This window comes from Excalfactoria chinensis, chromosome 2 (genome assembly GCF_039878825.1).
Source record: "Excalfactoria chinensis isolate bCotChi1 chromosome 2, bCotChi1.hap2, whole genome shotgun sequence".
Taxonomy (NCBI): Eukaryota; Metazoa; Chordata; class Aves; order Galliformes; family Phasianidae; genus Excalfactoria; species Excalfactoria chinensis.
In genome coordinates, this window is record NC_092826.1 from 61,618,667 (window position 1) to 61,638,243 (window position 19,577).

General features: G+C 37.3%; 1 protein-coding gene across 3 annotated transcripts in view; it reads left to right on the plus strand.

Annotated features, from left to right (window-relative positions):
• The window catches only part of PTPN3 (protein tyrosine phosphatase non-receptor type 3), a 114,635-nt gene that overhangs the window by 25,325 nt on the left and 69,733 nt on the right, over positions 1–19,577 (plus strand). For 2 of the 3 annotated variants that reach the window (XM_072329831.1, XM_072329832.1), the window contains exons 2-7: positions 4,488–4,642; positions 13,206–13,313; positions 13,433–13,490; positions 14,474–14,552; positions 16,051–16,095; positions 17,906–17,958. In XM_072329831.1, coding sequence (XP_072185932.1) covers positions 4,505–4,642; positions 13,206–13,313; positions 13,433–13,490; positions 14,474–14,552; positions 16,051–16,095; positions 17,906–17,958 — 481 coding nt within the window. In that variant the 5' untranslated portion in view covers positions 4,488–4,504. The remainder of the gene's footprint in view (positions 1–4,487; positions 4,643–13,205; positions 13,314–13,432; positions 13,491–14,473; positions 14,553–16,050; positions 16,096–17,905; positions 17,959–19,577) is intronic. The other variant, XM_072329830.1, reaches the window with a different exon arrangement.

Genomic DNA, 19,577 nt, shown 5'->3' on the forward strand with positions numbered 1-19,577 from the left:
AAAAGGCAGCTTAAATGTGTTACCTGTCTTTGTATTCCGTCATGTTTTCCTTTTATTTATTTATTTTCCTACAAAGTCCAGGGTGTACAAAGTGGAGTGGGGGTATCTGTTGTTCATTGGAGCGTTGTGAAGGTTGGGTGTTTGGGAAAGGTTCTTCACTAGATGTGGTGAGCATGAAACAGGCTCCTCAGGGCAGTGGTTATGGCACCAAATGACTGGAGCTCAAAGAGCATCTTGACAACACTCTTAAGACATAAGGTTTCAGTTTTGAGTCACCCTGTGTGAAGCTAGGAGTTGAACTTGGTGATCCTTTTAGGTCTCTTCCAGCTCAGGATATTCTGTGATTTTATTTCATATTTTTTAAGTAAAGCAACAGGTAGCCGTAAAACGTAACCCTTACTGAAATGTTGTACAGGGCTTTGTAATTAAAATACCTCATTTTCAGTTGAGTTTACTCAGATAATGCAAGTGAATGAGTAGAATCTAAGTCTTCATAAGTGACATTCCTGTGCTCTGTGTAGTACTGGCAATTTTCACTAGACCAATGCAGAACCATGGTTTTTCAGTCACAATTACAAAGAAAATACAAGAATGCTTAGAGGACAGCAGTCTCCTTCTGAGGAGGATTAAAACATAAGTGCACACCTTTGCAGGAGTAGAAATGCTCTCCATTTATGTAATGATTTAGTGTAATGCATGATGATTATTGTATTTTTCAGGTGTTTATAGTTGTGTGATTCTATGTAGAAGGTCGTTAAGAATATAATCAGAAAAGCTCTTCTTGATTTAATTCCATGGTAGCAAACACACTAACGATAGTTATGCTGAGAATTGGGTCATAAGTTTCTTTACCAAGAGTTCCTAAGTGAGTTGCAAAGATATGAAAAGCTGGAATGGAAAAGGCCTCTTTAAAAAGTCAGTCTTCAATACAAAAGTGAAGGAAAACACATTATTTTTGTTCTGCTTGACTGCAGCTTAATTCTTGGGGAAGCCACGCGGAACTGAACTTGTTCAGAAATGCATTTAATGCACTTGGAAAACATTAACCTCTTTCTGTAGTTAAGTTTTTTGTTCCTGTGAGCTTATTGCAAAATTTGATTACGGGATGGAGTTCTATGTGTTTGGTTTTATACTTCAGTATGAAAATGACTGTGTTTTGGAGTTGTTTATTCTGTTTTGCTTTCTGGTTTGTTTGTTTTTTTTAATTATTACTCAACTTCCTGAATTTGAGATGCTTATTTTAGGAAGAGGTATGTACTCTTTTTGATAATGTTCAAATGTATCTGGTTTTGTTCCCCTTTTTGGGGGGGAATTAACATCCCACAGAAGCTACAGAAGGGAAGCTGGGATTTGCATGTAATGGCTGCCCTTGGCAGGTTGGGTCTGGGTGCTGCCTGTGGATGTTCAGAGCAGGGCTGCTTTTGACTGTCAGCACAGGGACCCTTTTCCTGTCCCAAAGCAGCTGCGTTGTTCCTTGAATTGCAGAATGGCTTGGGTTGAAAGGGTCTCTGAAGACCATATAATTTGAACTCCCTGTCATGGGCAGGGCTGACACCCTCAGCACAGGGCTACATCCATTCTGGCTCTGCTCATCTCCAGGGACAGCTCACCCACCTTCTCTATCACTTAATATTGCATTGGGGTTGACAAGTCAAGCATTTCTGTAATCTAGGCTTGTTTTATTTCTCTAAATACTGCTTTTAAAACAGTTTCTGCATGGAAGAAAAGTGGAAGGGCCTGTGCTAGTAACTGAGATTTCCACGTCTTCTGTTTTCCTTTTGTCCTTCGTGCTAGGTACTCGCAGAGTTTGTGTTGTTACAGAGCGGCACACTGAGGTCTGACACACACAATGACTTACACTGGTGTCTGCAGCACGATCCCTGTAAAACAACTCCTTTGGGATTTTGTGGCTCTTGTACAGGATAAATTTGAAGGATGCGGAGCTAGGAAGTAGAGGCCAGCTTTCTGTACTCTGAGCGCCCAGCTGCTGGCAGATTGCTGGGCCTTGTTAAAACCTTTTGAGCTCCAGCCTGACTGATGGCTGTGCTGTCCCAGCATGCTGGCACATATCCTGCTCTTGGATGGGCTGCTATGCTCACCTGGCTCTGTCCAGGGTGGCCAAGGATCTGTGCATCCTGCAGGCACAATCTGGGAGCTCCAACTGCGTTAATGATGTCATCAAATTGTCTGGGGGGAGGGGAAGAAATTCTTCTTTTCTGCACCTGTCTCTAAAAGGTTTACCTTTCTTGTGATAAATTTCCAAGTTGAGCATCCAGCCCCACCTGTGAAGAGCTAGTGTAAGGAAACAAACTAACTTCAGCCTACAGCTAAACAACTCGGATTTTATGACAGGTAGCTGTGTCTGTGGAATTGTTACTATTAGCACTTGGCCACCTTCCACTGGTACTTGAAGACAGATTAAGAGGTTTGTGTGAAGGAAAAGAATGGGTCTGACTTGTTGGAGGAGAGCCATGTAGGTTCTGTAGATGCGTACTGTTTGTTCTCTTTGGTAGCACTAAAAAATACTATTTAATCAAAAATTAAAAATTTCTGAAAGCCTTCCAGGTGGAACTTGTTATGAACAGCTTTAACATGAAATTCCATTTATCTTTTGCTAGTATTCAACAGAAACCTGGGATTGAATTTAGGGAGTATGTTGCAGACAGTGGGAGCACTGGCTGAATTTTGTATAGCAGTTAATAAATATGTAGAGGAGTGAGAGGTTCAGGTGAGATTTTCCCAAGAGTACGTGAGTGTGTAAGCTTAAAGAAGAACAAGTCTTCACAGTGCAGGCTGAGCCCTGAAGGGCAGAGCATGAGGCTGCCCTCTGCTAGCTGACCGAGGTTTGCACCAGTCTAGAAAAAGCTGCTTCCTCAGCTTGTGTTTGGCCCCAGGAAATAATTTTCTTCTCTTACCCATCAGTGGCCTAGCAGGTAGAGGTATCTTTCTGCAGTGAGATGTTTCTGACCTCCGAGAGTGGGAAAGGGAGAAAAGTATGCAATATAATTCATGTAGTCACCTTGCTTTTTGGTAAAAGACAAACCCAGTGGTGAGTAAGTAGTTGAAAATGTAACTGTTAGGAACATGCACATTCTTAGCATTTTTGTCTCTTTGGATGCTCTTAACAGTTTGGTAACTGTGTGTTTTCTTCAGCAACCACTCCTTTAATAAGACCCGGGTAAAAAATTATATAATAATATTAATGTACTATGTTTAAATGGAGATTGTACATCAAGAACAAGAACTTCAAAGTAGTAGGAGTATGTAATGCTTTATATGGAAATAATGTTCAGAATTCACCTATTGATCACCTCTTCTTTTCCTTTCTTAAAGCAACATAAGAGTGTGTGTTTGGAAAAGAGTAAGAAAAAAATACTGTTGATGTTCCAGGGGGAAAAAAGGCAATGGGCTAGCTGGATGTATCACTCTTAGCAATTTAAATATAGTTTCAGTTTTAGACAGTAGCGAATTATGAATTGAATGACCATTCCTGACCATTCACTACTTTGCTTTTTGTTGTCTTTACTACTCTAATATTTTGTTTCTCATGGCTTATCATGTATTTCATGTTTAGGTTTTTTTTGTTGGTTCATTTGTTTTACAGGGCTAAGGGGAGTAGGTATGATGTTACCAAATTCTAAGGAATTTTATTTAGAAAAAATCAGTTTCTTTAGCTTTTTAAACAAAAAGACAGCTATGTTTTAAAGTCAGGCAGAGAAGAAGGGGTATATTCCAACAGAGTCCTGACCTTGCTCCTGTCTGGCTTGGCTGGCTGTCTAGGAAACGCTCACATTATGCAAATCTTTTTGTAGCTAGGCTCTAATAAGCAAGGTATGATTCAGTAATTGGTATGGTAACTAACCTGGAAAACTGTCCTCAGCTTCGCTTGCCAGCTGGCTTTATATGTTCTGATGTTAATTGGTAAATTGATCTAGTGGAGAGAGGCTTGAAATGTTTACAGGCCTGAGACTGTGTTTAATTTAGCTCTTATTTTGGTGAAAAGTATATTTTTAATTATTATTACATATATATATATGTATAGATTTTTGTGTTTTTGGAAACACTTATTTTCAGAGATTGTATCATTGAAGATTTTTCCAAGAAAAATTTGAAAATATATTTTTTATGAGTTGTGTTTCTTAGATGTAGATTTGTCTTCATGAATTTATGTACGGTGGGCTCTAAAATATTGACTTGCTTTTTTGAGTTTTGTTTGTTTGTTTTCAAATTAAGACAATGGCCTGGATCTAACTTAAGAATACATCGCAGTAATAACTTATGATTCTGTTAAACGTATTAGCTTGTTTATGTTCTGGTTTAGAACCTGCTATTTTTACAATTCATTTTCTCGTATAAGAAGTCTTTGTTACTCTTAAGTACTTGGACTGTAATAAGGCCTTTATGTTGTTGTGAGTTTCTCTGAAGACTGTTGATGAAACATAAGTGAACTGTAAGAACTATTACTTAATGTATTTTTTGTTTTGTAGGTTATTCAGCAATAGTTATGAACTCCCGTTTACGAGCTTTAGGTGGGAGGATAAATAACATACGAGCTTCAGAACTACCAAAAGAGAAAACCCGATCAGAGATAACCTGTAACGTTCACTTTTTGGATGGCTCAATACAAAGCTTCAAAGTCAATGTAAGTTTGGAAAATTATGTATTTGTTTTAAATCCACTAATGTTCATTTGAAAGCTGAAGATCAAATATGGTACCCAAAGGTATGGGATTTCCACGAGATATTGAAGATGTAGCTTTGTCATTTCAAATTCCAGATTTACTGGTTATGAAATAGGTTGATAAAGTGATGTTTTAATTTTCTCCAACAGACTAAGGTGTCATAAAATCTCCTCATGACTATTGTATCTGGTGAAAGGTCTTCTGCACAATATAGGAACAACAAAGAAATAGATATACAGGCTGTTATCAGCTACGAATAAGTAATTTGTATTTAAAGGGGACTCTATTATTCTTTTTTTGCAGACTGATTTTATTTCTGAACTTTATCTGTTGGGTATTTATTGAAAGAAAATGAATTTTCATGCCAAACAGGTCTTTTTTATTTATTTCTTTTATTCTAATTCTAATGATTTTTGTTTCAATACATTCAGTTAGTCTAATATTTTAGAATGCATTTTATCCATTATAGGCTTATATGTATTTACAATACATGTATATAGACACTCATATACACGTTATCAAGTGTGTGTGTGTGTATATATATATATAAATAACATATATATGTTATATGAATACAATGTGAAATAGCTAACGCTCAGGAGTGAAGGGTAAGCGTATAAGAGGAAGAGCAGTATGAGAATAGCAAATTTTCATTGTTCATTTCCAGCACTCCCTGCAAGATTGCCTTATCTGTCAGTTTTGAATAGATCTAGCCTAAATGCCCCCTCATGCACAAGGACTGCTGAAAAAGGAGGAATTAAAACTTTTTGAAATCCCTGCATAGTAGTATATTCTTTCCAGTGAGCAAGTGTTTACATAGCTTTAGATTTAGTATTAGGTGTGAAATCTAACACTGCACACCTGAACTTTGTGCTTCTCATTTCATCCTTTGAGCAGTGAGTTCTGACAATCATCAAAACCATTAGCTCCCTGCCTTGAAGGTACCCTCAGGGTGTCTCTGCTGATTATCTCCTTGATCCAAGGATCAGAAGGGACTCCTTCACTGCAGCTATAAGGTTGAACTGCCCTGAGGTAGTACAGGACCCTTTGTTAAATAGAAGTGAGGAGTGTGGCCATCCAGGTACAGTGTGTTAATACAAGGACCAGTTTCAGGAAGATTGATGTCTTTGGAGTACTGAGCTATCATATTGATACTATGGGAGCCTACTCTTATCCATCAGGGCCCTTGTCCTTCCAGATTCCTTAACCTTGAGATCTGCCTCAGGGCAGGCTTTCCTACTTTCTGATTGGGTCTATCTCTGAAAAGGATTAGAAGCAAGTTTGTTTTTTTGTTGTTTTTTTTTTTTTTTTTTGGCCAAGACCATTTGTTTTTGTTTCTGTGAACAGTGAACTTCAGTCTATCAGTGGAAAAAAAATGCTGGCATTTTTTCAGGGCTGATTTGTGGGCTAAGGGTATTTGACTAATTCATGAAAACTCTGTGTTTGGATGTATGTTACACTTTAAGGTAATATTGAACTGATATTCACATACATGTACATATGCTTTGCATTTGTAGACAAGATTGTTTTCACTATGAGGATAAAAAGTGAATGGAAAAAGGCAGAATGCTGAAAGCTTGGCCTTCTTTCATGCAATAGTTTGAGTGGGAATAAAGGCCCTTCCAATTCTGAGGACAGCAACTGTCATGCAGCAGTTATTTGAACACAGAATTCTTACAGCAAGAGGATTTATTTCCCAAGCATAGGAACTTTCTGGAGAAAAATGGGGGTGGGGGGAATAAATCAAGAGTAAAGTAGTTCAAAAGAAATTTTCTTTGAGTTTATGCAAATGTATATTCTAAGATTGTACATTCTAATGATTGACTGGCACTACACAGATGCTTAATATTGATGAATTTGAAGTGAATTTAAATTTAATACAAAGATGATGGATTGAATAGTCTGTCAACCTACTGACACACTGAAGAGAGGAATTTGTGTGCTTTGAACTTCAATTTCCTCCAACTTTGTTAGCAAACTGTATAGGCTTGGAAGACTTTTAAAATGGTAAATGTAGGCAACTCTGTCATTCTCCTACATGGAACTTTCTTTTCCAAGTGATTGTATCTGTAGTAATCTGAACAAAAACTAACCATCCTATAATGGAGCAGTGAAGGAGGAAAATGATTTTTGCTTGTGGAAGTAACCCAAGGGACTTCCTGTCTTCTGAGAGACCTGAACATTGCTGCTAAATTGATTTCTGTGAATTTGTTCTTGTTAAGCTCATATGTTAAGGAATGCTGTTAGTTTGGCAGGTGAAAAGGAAGATTTAATTTTGTTATGTTAAACAGCTTACAGTTTTGATGAATGCAAAATTTATATTGAGGGTCTCACAAAGAATTAGTATCACTTGTGATACTCTAGGTCATTGTTATCAAGAAAATACTCACTGGGGTACAGAGACACACTGCCTCTTTGCTTGCAGTTCAAACAGAGATATATGTTTACCTTACCTGCCTGAAATGGCCTGCTTTGTCTTTCCTATATCATGTATTTCACTATTTAGATGGAACGTGTCTGATGTCCATCCAAAGAACAGAAGGTGTATATAAGCTAAAACTTCTAAACATTATTTAAAAAAAAATTTGTGTCCAAGACTTGATTATACTTGGCATGGAATTTAGTATTAATTATATTCAAGTTCTTTTTGAAGCCTTACAATATATGTTAGTTGTTTGAATGTTGTGATAAGGTGAATGTAATGTGTCTCTGAAGATAACTATCTCTTCCACACGGGGAAGACAATATTTATCATTCTAATACATACAGAATGTGCCCATGAACCATGTCTAGATATGTTTAATAGGTGTGTATATTGAGCAGTAATGCAGATTTATTTTCAAGTTTTGATATAAACATATAGGAGTTTTCTGCTATTTTTCTTCTTTGTCTCATTTACCAAGAATGACCACTTGGGATGTATGCATCTCAATTTCCAGCAAACTGATCTTTGGGAAGGCGTAAAGCTTTGTCAGATAATTTCTATATTGCATTATGTTTTTGAAGCATAGTCAGCATTTGTCATTAGTATCTCCATTTTTTTGCTTTCAAACTACTTGGCTTCCTTCTTGACATACTCTTTCCTTTGAGAAATAAAAGGATTCATCTGTAATAATGAGAAGTCATATGAATGTCTTTGTGCATTATTTTTTGCGCACCATCTCAATCAAGCCCCTTCAGATGTTTGAAAAGGAATATGCTTGTTACAGTTACCACCAATAATTACTGTTTGTATGTTTATAACAATGAGCAGAGATTTTCTTCAAGGTTCTTTTTAATTGTTATATGCATTATGACTTTAAAGTGCTCATAGTAAAATGGGATGATGAAGGCATCGTCTTCATCACTAGGTTTTCCTGCTGGTTGTTGTTGGATAATGCAGGAGAGGTTGGTACTAATCTGCATCTCCGTGTGTTGAAAGAACTGCTGTATGAAATTTCAGACTGGCAGCAAATATTTAGTTGTATTTTGAGACAGATCAGGATACTCTATGATTGGAAAACAATAAGACGGCATGAAACTTGATGATGACTTTGAAGACAGCAAGAAAGTGATCTGGCCTACTGTGGGCTTGTTAGTCTGATCCCTTCTTGGGGCCTGACTTCATAATAAATGCTGGAGGAAAGAATTAGCGTGGAGGAGGATTTTCCAAAGTTAGATCTGGCATAACTAACCTCATATATGTATTTATTAAGTTGTTTTTGTAAGCAGGAAGTGCAGTGAGTCAATATTCATTAGGCTTAGATAACTATTTTGTGTGACTTTGTATAGGATGATACTGAGTTGTAGTATGTGGAATCTAGCAGATTTGCAGGATGGACAGGGAATTGACTCAAGGTGCCAAGAGTTCCTGCTGAGAAAAGATACAAAACTGGACATCTCTGGCAGAGTTCCTGACTGGCAAATTTCATTAAAGTACTATTTAATTTTTTTAGTAAATTAAAGGCATTGTTAGTAATAAAAAAGATACTGGGGTATGATGTAGCAGATGGAATGCCGCAAACTAAGGAAAATCAGTGCTTTAAACTAAAAGCTTTCCTAAGTAGTAGTGCTGAGGGTGGTTGGTGTTTTTTTTTTGGGGGTTTTTTTTTTTTTTTTTTGTTTGTTTTTTTTACTTTGTAGTTTTGTTTTCAGCACTAAAGAATAGAGGAGGAAGTCACTGGTGGCTTGGTCTACTGGTATTGTGGCTGTTAATGAGATGAGCGCTACTTTACATCAGGCAGAAATTTTGAGCCACTGTCAAGGAAATATTAGCAGTGTTAGTCTTGGCACTGGGGTCAGACTCTGTGGAAAGTCACGTGCACAATCACAAGCAGACAAAAGAGGCAAGTTCCAGCTTGGGCAGACATGGAAGGAACAGCTAGGATGCTCTGCAGAAGTCTGGTCCTGAAGAAAGAACAGGGTCTTTTGTTTATTTCTGTTAAACAAAACATTACAATCTCTGAATAAGTAAATCCAGTAAGTAGATTATTTCCAGCAAGTAAGAAGAAACTTTAGCGGTTTGTTCTATTTCTTAGGCATATAGAGACCAATGGACCCAGGCTGTTTGGTAATAAGTGGCTGTTTAAAGGCCTAAGTTAAGAAGGGAGGGCCTCAACACGTGAGGAATGTTGTCTGAAGTGACACTGAATTTGTAAAAGCATAGGAAGTGCTTAAATGTGACATAGTCATGGGAGAGAGAACATGGGGCAAAGCTCTTGCAAAGGAGGACAGGGATATGTGTTGCTCTGTCTGCTTCAGGTGCTGCTTTGTGCCCCTTTATAGAAATCAACAAACTGAAAAGGATTACTTGCATATTTACCCTTCCACTCTGAAGAACTAACAGTCTTCACTTGCATTGGGTTTACTGTTCTGAGGACTTTTGATCATATAAGCTGATGGGAAGTACTTGATATTAAAACTAGTGATGGGGATCTTTAATTTCTAGTAAGCAATAAGATTTTGAACTTGCCTAATAATTTCCTGCTGTGATTAAGGAACTCATACTGTAGCACAGGCAGACAATACTAAACATAAGCTGTGACAGCTTTAAATATTAATTTTGATGTATTCAACATAAGGTGAAAGCAATTTCAGGACAGACTGAAATGGATCTGAATGATGTGTAGCTGTGAGGTGATTAACACCTCTACAAGTGCAAATTAATTCCATGAACACAAAACCCTTAGTACCAGAATAAGGATTGGTGGATGTCAGAAAATTGAAATAAATGGAAACTTCATTTCCGAGCAGAAACAAGAAACTATCACGAGATAGTACTTGCTGACAATACTTGAGTGTGGAATGTGTGTAATTTCTTACCTCATTGTAGAAAAGAAATAGCATTATTAAGAGTTTGTTAACTACTCACTGTAAGGATATGTAGGGTTCTAACGTCCAGTTTATCTGAGTGGTGTTCATGTTGTTTTGCCTCCTCCTATGGAGGAGGGGAGTAAAAATACTTTGTTAGAAAGTGTTTGATACTTCATAGTGTTTGAGTGCTGTGTTTATTAGGAATGTCTATTGGAATGGATGTCAAAATTCAAAAGCAGAGATGTGAAGACATTCTTAGCCTGCCTCACTTTGTAGCTGGATCTGAAACTTGTTTATGTGCAAAAGAGACTAAGGATTGTGCAGCGTGAGCTGTGTGAGTAACTTCTAGTTATATAGAGCTGAAAAATGATGCATCTGGTTCTTAAAAAAGAAAGGCTAAAGTAAGTACAGTTTTACTGAGGAAAAACAAAGCCTTCAGCTGCAGGAATTTTGACAACTGGAAAAGATTTTAACAGTTGGAAATGACTTCTTATATGTGGCACAGATTTCTGAAGTCAGTACTTGATCTAGGCACTGTGGAGAAGAAAATTTGTGCTTTTGATACGAAAGAGCAAGGGTTGGAGTAGAGAAAAGTGATATTATAACTGCTTGTGAAAAGAAGTGGAGAAGAGGAGGAAAGTGGAATGCTAGGCATGTAGAGGAAACTAGCAGTGGCTGAACATCTAGGCTTGGGATATAGAATATCGAAACAGGGATCTTGCTTGGTTTTAGAGAGGAGTGAAAAGGCTTAGTATTTCATCTATGGCATAGGAAGAGAGGTATGCTACTGAGGGAAGGTGGAGAGAAAGTGGAGATGTCAGAACTGGATTGAAGAGCCAGAAGTGTTAAAAATGATACAGGAATTAGGAGGCAGTGCTGTTGAAAAGAAAGGAAATTGGGAGTGTCTGAACTTAGAGTAAATCAGCAGTATAATCTGCTCATCATAATCTTCTCTTTATTTGTAACAAAACCCCAAATTCCCAAACTCTTTTGATTGAAGTGTATGCATCATTCTAAGTAATTACAGCTTTTGGTTGCAAAATAACCATTAGTTTCTCATTTAGCTCAGCGTTAGGTGTATGCTCCAGAGAGCGTGGTCATGCTTCAGAGTTGTGTGGGCTTCATGTGATGCCTCTTGACAGTTTTGAACGTTCTGCTTCCAAGAAAAAGAACAAGCAACGTTATCAACAAAACAAACAAAAACAAAGAATTCTATGGAGCTAACTTGGGAAATGTCCATTATTTCAGACGATCATGACTGCTTTTGCTGTTTCCATTGGGAGATCTTGTGAATGTGTATTGATACTCTGATAAATCTCAGTCTTTGTATAAGAGCCCACCTTACTGATAGTTCTGGACAGGACTGCCCTCAAAATGCATATCATGGCCATGTGTGATGAGGAATGCTTACTCACATGCTTTCTGCCTGAGATGCTGCAAGTTTATACTGAACTGAAATCTGCTATTTCAGGGGGAAAAAAAGAAATTGGTTTTGATAGGTGCTGTAGTTTGAATGTCCCAAGGAGCATTAAAAAGGGGGAAGTAGGAAAGCCTGTCAGAGGTAAAAGGCTCGTCTCATATGTAAGAGTTTAGCATTGTCTACGTTTGTCTTCTTGTATGACTTTGCCCTAGAAAGCTAGGGATAGCTTTTCATAGGCCAGTAATTGGCTATTATTGCCTTACCTTTTGTCTGGAATCTGGTGAGGAAATAGTGAGTGATCAGATCGCAGTGGAGTCACTGGAGTTCTGTTCTGGCGGTAGCAGGTACTGAGTAATATTCACTTCTTCCTAATAAGGTGTATGTCTTTCACTTGAATCCTTGGTTTTCTTATCTTTTAAATAGGAACAATGTTTTTTATGAGATAAGAGAAGAATATGGACTATGTTAATATTTGAAGCATTCAATTACAGTGTTGGTGCACTGTAGAAAACAAAACTTGAAAAACAAGTGAAAAAAAAAAAAAACACAAAAACCAGAAACACCAAAAAAACAATCAAACAAAAAACACACAAAAAACCACCCAGAAACAGGTAAATCTGTTTTCTCAGCAGAACTTGATTGTTGTATAATAAGGTTTAGACAAAGGGAGTTGAAGTCTGTTGAGTGCTTGAGTGAGCACTCTTACACACTGAATAAGGCCATCCACAGAGATGTGGTCACTATAATGCATGCACATTAATAACTTTGATTTATTTTTTTTAAGCAAAGTACTTATGTTGTGGCATGAAGAATTTTCCTCTGATGTTACTTTTGTGGACATATGCAACTTATTTCTGCTTTTAAGAATAAAATTCAGAAGATGATACGAAAATTTTTACATGCATATATATATATATTTTAATAGACAAGCTGCCAAGCAAACTGTCTTTGCTTGACTGCATTTGAAGCACTGTACAGTGTTGCAATTTATGTTACATGTGAGCATATTGAAGATTGCAATCTTGTTCAGGGTTTTTTGTTAGTTTTTTCTTTAATAGCATTGATTAGTGTTTCTCTTTGACGGAAGCTGGTTATCAGTATTCCGCAATGCAGTGGTGTGAAGATAGGCTGATTTAATTTCAGGGGAAAAAAATACCATGCTTTCATGTCTTGATGTCCTGTGGAATTCCCTGGTTACACTGGTTCTTCTGGGAATGCCTGACTGGACAGATATCTAAGGAGAAAGTGTTGTGGCGCAGTGATAGTAGGGTCAGTGGGAATTCATGCAGAAGTCCAGGATCTAATAGCTAGAATTACATCTTCCTCCTACCTTTTTTCTTCGTTCTTGCGTATACAAACTTTCCCATGTGGAAACAGAAAGAGCTGCTTTTGGGATGACATTAGGAGCCATAGCAGCCTCGTGTGGCTGTAAGCCATGATTGCAGGTTACTGCTCCAAAGAAGGGTGTTGCTCCTAAAGACTGACTGACAGAAGGATGACCTGCATAACAGTTAATTGCTGGACAGACCTCGATGACTTGTATTCATACCAATTCATATTGTGAGATTTGGGATACCTAATATGTTTTGGTAGGAATGCCTCTCTTATTTAAAAGCAACAAGAAAAACATATATATATTTTTTTTATTTCATAATAAAGCTCTTACAGTGTTGAGAAACTGAACACATAAAATAGCTGCTCTTTTTATTCAAAAGTGGTTTATTTTTTCTTAAATAAAATTTATTTCACTATTTGTGTCTTGCAATGTGTATGTGTTTCGCAGTTTCACTTCTAAATGTTTTTTGTTTTCAGAAACAAGACACTGGTCAGATTTTGTTGGATATGACCTATAGTCAGTTGGGTGTGACGGAAAAGGAGTATTTTGGTTTACAGCAAAATGAAACTTCAGTAGATTCACCTGTAAGTATATTAAATAATAAATGCGTGTGTATGTATATGTACATATGTGTATATATATGTACACATGCATGTAAAAGTAAACAGCCATTATCTGTAAGTATTTTTAATCCATCTAATAGTTTTTCATTTCACAGCGGTGGCTTGAACCAAACAAACCTATTAGGAAACAGTTAAAAGGTAAGACTTGGCTTTTATTTCTTGATTGTAACTGTATAGATAGTTCAGTTTTTCTGTGTTCTTTTGAACAGAAGGAATGCGGTTTGCTGTTACTGTATCCATATGTTAGATTTTCTTTTAGAGAAAGTCTTAGCTCTATCAGTCTTTTAAGAAGAACTATTTGCGTTATCTTACTGCTCCCTGAGTGTTACTAGGACCTGGTGAGCCGTTAACTTTGCTGTAATAGTGTTTGCAGGAGGCTTCTCAGCATTGCTGGGCATCAGGGCTGTGCATGCAGTAATGAGTTTATGGTGTCAGTAAATTCATCCTTACATGGAAGATAAGAAAACTTAATTTTCTGCTTGTTTTTAACAAACAAAATAATGTATTCCCAAGTCCATAAATTGTTATAGTCTTTTTTGTTCATAAACACTTTTGAGTAGTACAGAATGTTTACCGAAAAGGAGAGCTTGAGGATGGGCCAGCCAGCATGCTACAGCATGTACAGCTGCCTAGAGAATGTAGTGTAGTAGAGCTTGAGTGACAGTGTTCCAATTTGTGTTGGAAAACTTGAGCTATGTTTTTAAGATCTCTTATTTTTACCGTATGCTGTGGGTTGTGAAGGAATTAGGATAAAAAACATGTGAACTTCTAGTGTTTCTTTGTTTTTCTAAAAGGAATTATCCTGATTGAGATGCTTCATATACATTTGCTGCCTTTTTCTCTTCTAATAATTAATCAAGCAAAGCAGCAAAGATAACTAAATAGTACTTTTTTTGTAAAGTACTTAAAAGGAAAGCATTATAATATGTAAGCACATTTTCTTCTTGTGGCTGGTTAGGGGGATAGGAAGGGACTTATCTCAAATTAATAAGAAACCAAGAGTAAAATACACAGGATTACTATGTGATTATTTGTGTAACTTTTCTGTAAACATAAACGTAAGAACTTTGGGTGTATTTTTTTTAAGAAGAAAATTGATTTGGTATTCTAAAATGTTTTAGGAGGTTTTCCCTGCACCCTTCGTTTTCGCGTAAGGTTTTTCATACCTGATCCTAACACACTTCAGCAAGAACAAACCAGGTAATGTCTGATGTTTGATTCCATAGCCTGAGTATGTGTAAAACCTTCATTTCCAACTCCACAACATGACAAACTACAGTATGTTATAATATTACAAAGCATATAATTCTTTCTATTAACAATATCTAGAATTAGCAGCTTCGTGTAATGCTCGTAATAAATTGTTTCTGCTATAAGCAGCCCGCAGTTCCAAAATACTGGTAGAGCAAAAGTTAGTTACAGAAATCCTTGTTTTATTTGCTCCTTGGATTCCATTTCTGAATCTTTCATGGCTGCCTGTTGGGCTTTTCTTCTTTTCTAATCCTTTAATTAACCAGATGCAATGATTAAAAAATGGGAAGTTCAGTGATTAAGCTGTCTGTGTGCCCTAAGCATATCAGATTTTTATTTGTATGAGCACTGAGTCAGTTCTGAACGTGTGTAGTAGATTTGTTTCCAGGGGTGTGAGAGGACATTGTTCATTTTGTTTCAGGAAGAGTGGATAACAGTACTTGTTTTCTAGATCTGGCATTCTTGAAACACTTTCTTTGTTTGTCTACTAGTTAATTTTAGTACCTTGAGAATATAAATGGTACAACCTTATAAATGATGATGTTTTTGTTGTTTTTTTTTTAACAGAAAAATTAAGTAAGGACCCATTTTGATATTTGCTCTTTATGCAGTTGTAAACTGTTCTGCAGTTCTAAAGTTAGCAACAGGACAAGGGGAATGGTTTTAAACTGGCAGAGGGTAGATTCAGACTAGATATTAGGAAGGAGTTATTTACCATGAGGGTGGTGAGACACTGGAACAGGTTGCCCAGCAAGGTTCTGAATGCTCCCTCCCTCAAAGCGTTCAAGGCCAGGCTGGATGGGGCTGTGAGCAGCCTGGACTAGAGGGAGGTGTCCCTACCTACAGCAGAGGGATTGGAACTGGATGATTTTAAAGGTCCCTTCCAACCCAAACCATTCTATGAGTCTGTGAAATTATTCCAAGAGTTGCTCTCTGTGATTCTTTACTCCCAACTCTTCAGTACTGCCCTCAAGTAGCGTAGTCAAACGCTCTAATATGAGCAAGGCTAAATGGCTCTGAGGGGATTGTTCAAGAGCTTTTGTCAGCGTATGCTGCTTGACAAACATTTCATCCTCCATTTATCATAAAAAACAGTCCCACAATAGACTCTCAAAGAATGTTTAAAGGAAATTATATCCCAGGTAGGTAATCATGGAAGAAAAGAAGCCTGATTCTGTAGTGCTTTGTATTGTGCAGTGTTTGTTATGGCATTAATACTGTGGTCCTGCAGTTGTAGTATTGATGGTCAAAGATCCTTAAAACTGTTGTGAGAGAGTGCGCGTGTGAGCATGTATTTGTAAATGCCACTAAGCTTCATTCATCTGTTTTATAGTTTGCCAGGGAACTTACTTCCATAATAAAATAAAATCAATACTTTTAATAATTGAAACAGTACCTTTTAAATATGAGTGGGTTTTTTATTTTTTTCAAAAAAAATGTTTTCTAGGCACTTATTCTTCTTGCAACTGAAGACTGACATTGTGGAAGGAAGGTAATAAGAATCTTCAACTTCTGCATAATTCCCTTTAAAAACAGAAATGAACAAATAAGCCTTTATCGATTTCTGCTATAAAGATGTACCTTGTGAAATACTGCCTAAAAAAAAACATGAGTTTCTTGGAAACACTTCAAATTTTCATGTAGCTGACTAAGAGCAGTTTATGAGTCTGTTCTGAATGAGCTGTGGGAGATGTTGTTTCTGCACATACATAAATTTCATAAATAGCAGTTCGTGCTTTTGTTTCTTTTTAGTCTTGGAATATCTTCCCTTTATAATGAACATTTACCCAGTGATTTCTTTGCCCAATTCCTTTGTATTTGTACAAAAAGTTCATCCAGATATTTGATGCCAAATAGGATCTCTTACTAGATGTTTGTTATGGAATTACATTTGAACATTAGATCAGAGCTGTCTTTGTACTGACATTTGTACTGGCTTTGTATTGGCTGCCCATGGTTTGTTTGGATGGGTATATGCTCCGCTGGGTGAAACACTGGCTGGATGGCTGGGCCTAAAATGTTGTGGTCAGTAGAGTTAAATTCAGTTGGCAGCCAGTCATGAGTGGTGTCCCCCAGGGCTCGGTACTGGAGCCGCTTCTATTTAACATATTTATTAACGATCTTGATTAGGGGATTGAGTGCACCCTCAGTAAGTTTGCAGGCAACACCAAGTTGGGAGGCAGTGTTGATCTGCCTGAGGGGAGGAAGGCGCTACAGAGGGATCTGGATAGGCTGGATCGATGGGCCAAGTGTTGGGTCCTGCTTTTTGGTCACAACAACCCCAGGCAACCCTGCAGGCTGGGGAAGGGGTGTCTGGAGGGATGCCTGATGGAAAGGGACTTCTGTGTATTGATGAACAGTTGGCTAAATATGAGCCAGCAGTGTGCCCACGTTGCCAAGAAGGCCATCCTGGCTTGGATCAAGAATGGTGTGGTGAGCAGGGCTAGGGAAGTCATCCTTCCCCTTTATTTGGCATTGGTGAGGCCTTAGCTTGAGTATTGTGTTCAGTTTTGGCTCTTCAGTATAGAGAGGACATTGAGATGCTGGAGCAGATCCAAAGATGGGCAACAAGGCTTGTGAAGGGCTTGAAGAATGTGCCCTTCAAGGAGCAACTGAGGGAACTGGGGCTGTTCAGTCTGAGGAAAAAGAGGCTGAGGGGAGACCTTATTGCTCTCTTCCAGTATCTGAAAGGTGTTTACAGAAAGAGTGGGATTGGTCTCTTCTCACTGGTGACAGGTGACAGGATGAGGGGAAATGGCCTCGGGTTGTGCCAGGGAAGGTTTAGGTTGGATATCTTGAAACACTTCTTTACAGAAAGGGTTACTAAGCACTGGAATAGACTTGTTGAGTAGGTTGTTGAGTCACCATCCCATTTGGATGTGGAGCCCCAGGAAATGATTTAGCAGAGGGTTGTTGGAGTTAGGGTACTATGGTTAGGTTGTGGTTGGACTTGACAATCTTTAAGGTCTTTTCCAACCTGAGCAATTCTACGATTCTGTGATTTGGTTAATTTTAGTGTTTGTGTCTAGTTTTAAGTATATTAAGTATGACAGCTATTAAAATGATGTCTGGAGTCACATAAAAAACCCTTCTTTGGTTTCCAGAATAAGTATCCAGCAAGAATATGTCCTTTTAGGAAGAGGAACATCTATTTGCATAAGAAGCCTTTAAACAACTAAACCTCTGAAGTCTTTCTGATTTGGTGGTTAAACTTAATAAGAAAAAATCAGACACAAATTGAAGATAAACATGTCTTTAAATGCTGAAATAATTATTATAAAAATTATTTTCTCCTTTTCCAGGTTGTCATGCCCCATTAATTCTGCTGTTGTGCTGGCATCGTATGCAGTACAATGTAAGTGATAATCATTTTTTCTTTGATTAGTAAGTATATTTTTGGTTGTTCTGCAATGAAAAATTAGGAAATATATCCTTATTTATGTGAAATGTTTGAGTGGTATGAGTGATGCTTCGGAAGGTGGGGGAAAGTTACAGCCTTCAGATGTTTTACATAGGAAAAAAAGCCTACTTTTTGAATCTGTAAAAAAATAATAATAATAAAAAAAAGAAATGATACAATGATTAATGGTGTTCTTATTTGTGTGTGTTTGTAGAACATGTACTGTTCCCAGTGTTGTCTTCTTTTTCCTTCTTCAAAATCATAAAGCTTAGTGCATGTTACAGTAACTACAAGACTGCCTTCCAGGGAAATAAGAAATCACCTAGAGAACAGTTAAAGGGGGAGTAAATAAGCTATTATGATTAAGAAACACATATGTTCTTACGTAATGCTTTTTTCAGGAAATACTGATTTGTTAGATATGGGAAAACTCTCAGCAGTGATTCTGCCTGCAATAATTTCCATTCTTCTCATTTGTCTGCTACTGATGGAAAGAAGTTCTAAGGGTGACAGAAGAAAAATATCTTCTGTAGGAGAAACAAAATGCATCTGAATCCTGTGCCTTAAAGGGATCCTAGATGGATGGTTTTAAGAACAGCTGAAGAGAGACCTTTCTTAGTTTAGGGAAAAAAAAAAAAAAAAGTCATCAAAATACAGTTTGAAGAATCAGTGAAGTTGCATTACAGTTTTGAGAGAAGGAAGTACAGAGTGTCAAGCTCTTAGTATCTATGAAAATCCCAAGTAGCTGTGAAAAATATCAGTTTTATGTTTATTGTATTCAGTACCTTTTTATTAAATGAACCTTTAAACATATTCCTTCTTAATGAGTGAGTTTGAAATCAGAACATGTTTTCTATAGAAAGCTAGCATCACAGTTTTGTTGCAAAAGAAAATGCATACCCACTTCTGCATCTTTGGGACATGGTAGGGATACTAAAACTCTCAAAACCATTAAGATGGTTAGTGAAGTATTGGTGACGCAATCGTGCTAAGGCCAGAAAATGAAAAGGTGTGCTGAAGAATGTGTATATTTATGACAAGCTCAGGGTTAACAAGGTTTTCAAAATGTGTTATGGATAGTGTACCTGAAATGCCAAAGTAATTTCAGTTTCCCTTCAGTTTTATAAGAGCTCCCCTTTCAGTGCTTTGGATACATTTAAATGCAGTTAGTTTTATTAAAGCAGTATGAAGGTCAGTGAAGATTGTGAAAAGGTGATGCAGTGTGTTTTAATCTTTCCTGGTAGACTCTGGAATTTCCCATTCAGCTAACTTGCCTCATATTCCTATTGGTACAGTTACCAGTTTAAATAATAAAATCCTTTCTTTTCTTCTAGCTCTTGCTAAAAGTAGGTATGATACCTACCTTTATTGTTTGCTTCAGCTAAGAATGAAACATTCAATAAAGACATACTCCCTTGAATGAATGCAGTCTCTGTTTTGCTACCAGGTTATTGCGATTCACACAGTAATTGGATAAAAAGTACCTTCTGAAATCTGGGCATGTGTTTCTCCTTATCTCAACATGATGTTTGCTGCGGTTCTTGTCAAGTAAAAGTGTTCTAGTTTTCTTTTGA